The 8,817-nt window shown below is 36.6% G+C and overlaps 2 protein-coding genes across 5 annotated transcripts in view; one reads left to right on the forward strand and one right to left on the reverse strand.

The window, feature by feature from the left end:
• The window catches only part of LOC106879665 (zinc finger protein 91-like), a 16,378-nt gene extending 13,019 nt beyond the window's left edge, over positions 1-3,359 (forward strand). For 2 of the 4 annotated variants that reach the window (XM_052975606.1, XM_052975604.1), the window contains exons 2-3: positions 388-485; positions 582-3,359. In XM_052975606.1, coding sequence (XP_052831566.1) covers positions 746-2,653 — 1,908 coding nt within the window. In that variant the 5' untranslated portion in view covers positions 388-485; positions 582-745 and the 3' untranslated portion in view covers positions 2,654-3,359. The remainder of the gene's footprint in view (positions 1-387; positions 486-581) is intronic. The other 2 variants (XM_052975603.1, XM_052975605.1) reach the window with 1 other exon arrangement.
• The window catches only part of LOC106868803 (zinc finger protein 239), a 92,365-nt gene that overhangs the window by 35,066 nt on the left and 48,482 nt on the right, over positions 1-8,817 (reverse strand). The gene's annotated exons all lie outside the window — the stretch shown is intronic.

The following is an 8,817-nucleotide window of genomic DNA, read 5'->3' on the forward strand; positions in this document are numbered from 1 at the left end:
TTTGGAACATAAATTAACATGAAATTTTGGTGGAAAGTTTCAATTTAGATCATTTTAAAGCAGTAAATTTATATCATAGAACCAGGGGCAGTTTTGGGCAGATTTGTGTGAAAAGGGTTAAGGGATTAAGAAAAAGAAAAGAATGGGAACTTTAGCAGGAATTTAGGTCAGTGGGAGTTGGGTTTTCTCCAGGTTTTATGAGACACAAACTTCAATATTGATGTATATGCTCATACGCGTATGTGTGCAGTCATGCATACATAGGTGTGAACGCATGAACATGTACTTTTTGTACGTTTATATGCAAATTACACATTTGTTTGAAACAAGAAATTGCTGTGAAAGTTTCACTCAGTGTCTGTTGAAGCATTTTCATTGTTGCATTAGGCTACTACCTCTTGTGGACAGACTGAAACTGGCATACGAAAGGTTGGGACTGCCACTGGCTCTAACGTATGGAGAAAGGATTGGGTTCCATTGCCAAGGTAAAAGTTTATATCTACACAGTGTATTAATGTAGAAGAAATGTTCACTGTTCAATGTCTACTGTTTATTTGCATATTCTTTCTTTCTTATTTCAGAAATATCAGATGACATTGGCATAAAATAATCTGAGTATAGAGTATCTTCAAATATCAACAAAAATTACATTTGTTGAAACTATAGCAACAAAGAATATTTGTTGGGAATAAACATTTAAGAATTAAAAGAAGGAAAACATCTCTGTTGAGGTGAGAGATGAAACATGATGGAAGACAAACTATGTGAGAACAAAGTTATACGTAAGACACAGTCTACAAGTATGGGATTCTCTGTTGGTGTAAAAAAACAAGAAGATAAAACATTATATACGGGAGAGGATGTGTATAGCTGTGATACAGGAGAGAAACCATATCATTGTGATATCTGTGGTAAATCATTCTCAAGAAATCATCACTTAACAACACACAAACACATTCATTCAGGTGATAAACCATATCACTGTGATATCTGTGGTAAATCATTCTCTAGAAGTCATCATTTAACAACACATAAACACATTCATACAGGAGATAAACCATATCACTGTGATATCTGTGGTAAATTATTCTCACAGAACAGTCACTTAACTACTCACAAACGTAGTCACACAGGAGATAAACCATATCACTGTGAAATTTGTGGTAAATCATTCCCTCAAAATGGTGACTTAACTACTCACAAACGTATTCATTTAGGTGAAAAACCATTTCACTGTGACATTTGTGGTAAATCATTCTCTCAGAAAGGTAACCTAATTACTCACAGACGTTTTCATACAGGAGAGAAACCATATTGCTGTGAAGTCTGTGGGAAAACCTTCTCAAGAGGTAGTTACTTCACTGCTCATAAACGTATGCATACAGGGGAGAAGCTATATCACTGTAATATCTGTGGCAAATCATTCTCTGGGAGTAGTTACTTTAATACTCACAAACGTATTCATACAGGAGAGAAGCCATATCGCTGTGATATCTGCGGTAAATCATTTTCTGGAAGCAGTGATTTAATTAAACACAGACGTATTCATACAGGAGAGAAGCCATACCATTGTGATATTTGTGGTAAATCATTCTCTTTCAGTAGTAACTTATCTACTCACAAACATATTCATACAGGAGAGAAGCCATATGACTGTAATATCTGTGGTAAATCATTCTCTCAAAAAATTCATTTAACTATACACAATAATATTCATACAGGAGAGGATGTGTACAATTGTGATATGTGTGGTAAATCATTCTCAGCGCCAGGTCACTTAACTAATCATAAACGTATTCATACAGGGGAGAAACCATATCAGTGTGATATTTGTGGTAAATCATTCTCAAGAAATCATCACTTAACAACGCACAAACACATTCATACAGGAGATAAACCATATCACTGTGATATCTGTGGTAAATTATTCTCTCAGAACAGTCACTTAACTGCTCACAAACGTAGTCACACAGGAGAGAAACCATATCACTGTGACATCTGTAACAAGTCATTCCTTCAAAATGGTGACTTAACTACTCACAAACGTATTCATTCAGGAGAGAAACCATTTCCATGTGATATTTGTGGTAAATCATTCTCTCAAAAAGGTAACCTAATTACTCACAAACATTTTCATACAGGAGAGAAACCATATTGCTGTGACGTCTGTGGGAAAACTTTCTCAGGAGGTAGTTACTTCACTAATCATAAACGTATGCATACTGGGGAGAAACCATATTACTGTAATATCTGTGGTAAATCGTTCTCAAGAAATCATCAGTTAACAATACATAAACACATTCATACAGGAGATAAACCATATCACTGTAATATCTGTGGTAAATCGTTCTCAAGAAATCATCAGTTAACAACACATAAACACATTCATACAGGAGATAAACTATATCACTGTGATATCTGTGGTAAATCGTTCTCAAGAAATCATCAGTTAACAACACATAAACACATTCATACAGGAGATAAACCATATCACTGTGATATCTGTGGTAAATCATTCTCACAGAACAGTCACTTAACTACTCACAAACGTAGTCACACAGGAGATAAACCATATCACTGTGATATTTGTGGTAAATCATTCCCTCAAAATGGTGACTTAACTTCTCACAAATGTATTCATGCAGAACAATAACTTCATTAGTGATGAAATCTGGCTTGCAGTAAATAAATTTGAATATATGGAATACTTGATTTTTGATCATCAGAATAATGTTTACATGTTTTAGTTTGTTCATAAATTTATGACTCTATGGTCATGCATTCACACCTATGTATGCATGAATGCACACATACGCGTATGAGCATATACATCAGTATTGAAGTTTGTGTCTCATAAAACCTGAAAAACAACCCAACTCCCACTGACCTAAATTCCTGCTAAAGTTCCCATTCTCTTCTTTTTCTTAATCCCTTAACCCTTTTCACACAAATCTGCCCAAAACTGTCCCAGGTTTTATGATATAAATTACTGCTTTACAAGCCGTCTTTTGATCGGTTTACGACACTTAATATGTAAGTATCATTAATAGAAAGAACATCTACTCTGGATATGTTGTATCATTTTTCTACTATATCTGTTTGTTTTGATGTGTTCAAAGATAAAGGAGTGGAGTTATGACATAAGCACTTGCTAAAACCCCTCAAAACTTTTTTTTATTTTGACGAATTTTTACAAAATTTTTTTGATTCTGACTTCTGCATAATGGAATTAATACAATTATGCAAAAAAAAAAAGAATTTTAAAAAAATTCCCCCTCTTCCTTAATTCCAAAACTTTCCTTTGTTTTTCTATTTGTTTTTTTTTACATCATGGTTTTAAAATACAGAGTCCAAATCTACTGTTCGTTTCTCTTTATAATTTCCAAATAATTTTTTTAAATACTTCAAAATCAAAATTGAAAAAGTTTTAATCTCTCATGCACATGGCCTAAGAGAAAATAATTTGACCAGTGCAGAATCACGTGTTTGTGTAAGAGAAAATCATTTACTAACAGAAAATGATGTTATTAAAATTAATTATTTTTAATATACTTTTAAATAATTGCAGATAAATTTTCACTATGTTCTTTAGAAGTGTCTTGTAGTTCTCCCAGGCACTGTCACATTGCATGCCATAGTAATCTCTGTACATGGCCTCATCCACATGCATCCAGTGCATGTCTCCACTAGAACCACATATATACTTGAGTCTCCATTTGATTCATGCCCAGTATGACTCCATGTTGTTTGTACGCTCACTAGCTATAGGATCTACAAAACGAGATGAGTGGGTCACTGTTTGATGGGTCTATCTCAGTCTGGATAGATTGTTATAGCTGGGTCACATATCCGTAAAAATAGTGGAACCTGCTTCAACATTTTCAATAATGACTGCTTCTAATGTCTCTGCTTTTCGGTCAGGAACAAGTAGCAGGTAACCTTTTTTTTACAGTGTTATCATATGTTCCCAATATCCAAAACTTCTTCACTACTCTTCCAACTTCATTTTTCCTCTTAAAAAGAAAGCTTTCGTTTACCTGGACGATATGATTCGGGCTACCCAATTTCATCTTTCAACATCTTTTGGGTACATATTTCCCTGCAAAATTTGTACCACTGGATGGCTGCCTATCTGCTAATATTATTGATGGACATGCAGCTAGTCACTGGCATTTCACATATAAAGTCCAGGGTTATGTGAAAACTGAAGACTGTCAATTGACCTGTTTTTGATAATAGTATTTTTCCTTGCAGACGCAGTCTTCTGGCAGTTGCAACAACAACAAATAACACCTTCCATCACGCGTTCAAATGACTGTAAAACCATTTGTCAATAACAAATACACTGTTCTCATTCTGCTATAAGTGCGTTTTCCTTCAAAATCTGAAGAAAACAATCTCCCTGCAGTTTATGAAATAGTTCCACTTTCATTGAGGATGTATCAAAGGTAAATTTCAAAACTATTAAAACTCCAACATATAAATATGGCAAATTAGAAAATTTAAGGAAACAGTTGTCAAGAAATACCTCATTTATCACCTGCAGTCTGTGACCATAAGTATGGCAGAACCAGATCCACCAGAGACTTACTACACTACCCACCTTATGTCTAACATAGGAATATCCAGACTAAGACTTTGTGTTTTGTAATGGCAAATGAATTAACATGTCTGTGTGTCTTTATAAATATTTGGTGAATCACCATTACATTGTGAAATATGGTAATGTTTATGGTTTGCTAATGAAGTCATACAACATGGACAAAAAGCAAATTTGCACAATTTTCTTATTCCAGTTCAAGCTAGGCTGTAAAGCTGATGAAACAGCTCACGATATCAACAATGTGTTTGGCCCAGGAACCAATGATGAACGTACAGCACAATAAAGTTTCAAGAAATTCCATTGTGATGACGTGAGTCTTGAAGATGATAAGCATAGTGGTCAGCCATTGGATGTTGACAACAATCAACTAAGAGCCTTAGTGGAAGTCAATCCACGCACAACTGTTCGAGAGCTTGCTTCTGAATTAGACATAACGTATACGACAATTTCCAACCACTTGAAAGAGATTGGAAAAACAAAAATACTTGGGAAATGGGTGCCGCACAAATTGAATGACAACCAAAAAAAAACGCTGTTTTGAAGTGTCGTCTTTCCTTCTTTTACGCATCAAAAACGACCTGTTTCTCAACCAGATTGTGACTTACGATGGAAAGTGGATTCTTTACAATAATCGGCGATGCTCGTCTCAGTGGTTGGACGCTGACAAAGTTCCACGGCATTTCCTGAAGCCAAAGTTGTACCAAAAGAAGGTCATCCATCACTGCTTTTTGGATCCAGGCGAAACTATTACAGCGGAGAACTACTGTCAAAAAATTGATGAATTGCATAAGAAACTCCGACAACAACAGCCAGCATTAGTCAATAGAAAAGGACCAATTCTTCTCCACGACAACATTCAGCCGCATGTCGCACAACTGACCCCGCAGAAGTTGAACGAATTTGGCTACAAAACTCTGCCATACTCACCAGACCTCTCGCCTACCGACTACCACTTTTTCAAGCATCTCAACGACTTTCTGCATGAGAAATGCTTCAAAAACCAAGATGATGCCAAACACGCCTCCAACAACTTCATCGCTACCAGAACACAGGAGTTTTACGATACTGGCATAAATAAACTTGTTTCACGTTGGCAACAGTGTGTTGATTCTGATGGTGTTTATTTCGATTAATAAAATTTTCTTTGAGCCGAGATATGTGCATCTGAATTTAAAGGTTAAAAACTGCAAGAACTTTCTTGACAACCTAATAGCTTCAGTATCACAGTCTTCCTTCTAAGCATAGTTGAAGCCTATACAAATATTCTTCAGCTGTTGATTCCAAACTGAAATCTCGCATGTACATTAACCAACTAATTTATAGTGTCTAAAACACAACCATATTAGTTAGAGACAGTGTCCTTAATGTGACATTGTGTGCCCGGACATGAATTTTTTTTCCCATGCGAGTTCTGGACTCTAGTTTTGAATTGATTTGCATCCAACCAATTAGAGCTCAACTATCAAGCTAGTCTATGTGCGCATAACAAGTGGTGGCCGATAAGATCAGATCACTTGGGTAAGGAATGACTATGCTTTTCTCTTTTCATAATACATGTTCTTGTTAGGCATAATGTGAAAGCTGAATGGCATCTTTTTTTTCACACACTTTTGAAATAATCCTTCAACTCTTGTGGGAAAAATAATTTATCTGCCCTGATGCTGCATGCAGAATTGTTTTTGGGAGCTGAGTTGTCCCCACAATGGTCGCAGGCTGTTTATGCATAGGTGTTCACGAGTGATTCACAACTATCGATTGCAAATCGAAATATCACCTGCCAGTATTGTTTTCAAGCACTTCCTTGCCAACCCCCCAACCCCCACCCTTACCATGTCATTTCTTTTGTGCAGGTTTCTCTCCTGTGGTGCCATTGAGCATGCCACAGGCTTGATTTATCACATAGATGTAGTTCCTTTGTCTGCTGATTGTACAGCATGGTAGCGGCTGCAAAGGATAATATATCCACTATAATGCAAGCATTACATCAATTTAAATACAATGCCATCTTCAGTTGCAAGATATATGGATTTTCAGCAGACAAGATATATTAATATGTAATTATTCTGAAGTATTTTATCAGAGCTAGAAGATGAAAGAACTTCATGTTGCCACTATTGCAGCAAAAATAAGCTAAGAGAAGAACTACAATTTTGGTGTGGCATGGAATGGAACAGAGTGGGGTGGGGGTCACAGGATTATAATTAATTTCTTTTATCTATCTTATCCCCAACAAAAGATCTGGGGCCAGGAGACTGCTTTTATTGAGAATTGTGAGTTGGCAGTTCAGCACTGGCTGCTGGTCATCAATAAACATTACCAGATGTTTCCCCTGTTCCTTAATTTCTGACTGCCATAAGGACCCCTCACCACAGAAAGAGAACAAACTTTAGAAGGAGTCAATTCAATAGTAGTAAATGCCCATAAATAATGCTCGTCATTATTTTCAGTTAAAGGGGCATACACTATGAAGCTTATACTGGGATCTAGGAAAATATTAAGGGCTCAGAGGGAAAAAGTTTGTAAACAAGGTATCGCAAAAACTGTAATATTATGTATATCCTTCTTATTGAACATGATTCTGATATCTCTTTATAAATTTATTTAAATTTTACTTTTGAATGGCCTCTTGCCATTTCTCAAGTATTGGGTTGGTGCATAATTATTGTGGCTTCTTTTCAACAAATTTTATTCAACAAAAACAATAACATGTAACAAAAACATCTTTAAATGATTATTCCGGAGCATATTCACCATCTGCTTCGATTACTGCTTCCCATTTGCTTGGCAGACGGTTAGACCATCATTTAAAGATGTTTTTGTTAAATATTATTATTGTATTTGTTGATAAAAAGGTGCAATAATTATGCACCAACCCAATAGCTTTTTGATTCTTCTTGAATAAAATTCAGCTGGTTTCGTCATGAAGAAGCTTTCCACATATGCCTTCACATGATCTTCATGAGAGCAGAAAATATGGAAATCAGTTGATGCAAGGTCTGGGGAATATGGTGGATGGGGTAGAACAGACCAGCCCAAATCCAACATTTTATCCTGCCCGATTCTTGCTGACTGTGGCCTTGCATTATCATGGAGAAGCCCAACCTGTATCCTATTGACAAGTGCAGGGCATTTCCTTACAAGATCTTCATCCACACGTTGCAGCTGGTGAGCATATTGGTCGGAATCTAGTGTTTGATTAGGGTTAAAAAACTCAAAATGAACAATATTGCATGACCCCCACCATGCACACAACATAACCTGCCTTCCATGCAGCTCAACCTTTGAGGTAGGTTATGAAAGCTTATCCTTGACAATCCACTGCCTTTTGCATTGAACATTGTCATAAAAGACCCATTTTCATCACCTGTAATGATATCATTGGGTAATGGGTTATTTCTCTGCCTTCGAAGAAGACTTGCTGCTACTGACATGATCTTCCATATTCTTCTCACTAAGAGTATGGGCAACCGAAACATCCCACTTGCTGGCTTTTTCCTATCTTTTCCAGGTGGCAGCAGATGGTGGATTGGGACATGTTGAGGTCAGCTGCTAATACCTAAGTACATCTAAATCAAAGTCTGATGAAAGACCTGGTCTGAGTTGATTTCTCAAGTACAAATCTCTGGAATGTAGGTTTGAAAACCAATTTCATATTTGCCAGTCAGTAATGTTAGCTTGATGACAAACATTGCAGCTTATTCCATTCTTAAACCTCTACATCACATGTCGAACATCCATTTAGGGGAGTGAAATTAAACAATGATGTACATGCCTTCAATGCTGAAATACGAATGACAAATGAGGCTCTTGGACTGTACAATATCAACATTTGCCTCTCATTAGATTAATATTAAGTCTATTTACCCCAAACCAATGTGGTTGCTATCTATTAATCTCTCTCCCTCATCTAATATTCAATACATTCTCTTATTACAATACAACCCTAGTCTTTCTTTCTTTCCTATCATGGCAACACATTGCTTCATCATCATCATCATCATCGTTTAACGTCCGCTTTCCATGCTAGCATGGGTTGGACGATTTGACTGAGGACTGGTGAAACCGGATGGCAACACCAGGCTCCAGTCTGATTTGGCAGAGTTTCTACAGCTGGATGCCCTTCCTAACGCCAACCACTCAGAGAGTGTAGTGGGTGCTTTTACGTGTCACCCGCACGAAAACGGCCACGCTCGAAATGGTGTCTTTTATGTGCC

The sequence above is a fragment of the Octopus bimaculoides genome, chromosome 21 (genome assembly GCF_001194135.2).
Source record: "Octopus bimaculoides isolate UCB-OBI-ISO-001 chromosome 21, ASM119413v2, whole genome shotgun sequence".
In the NCBI taxonomy this organism is placed as follows: domain Eukaryota; kingdom Metazoa; phylum Mollusca; class Cephalopoda; order Octopoda; family Octopodidae; genus Octopus; species Octopus bimaculoides.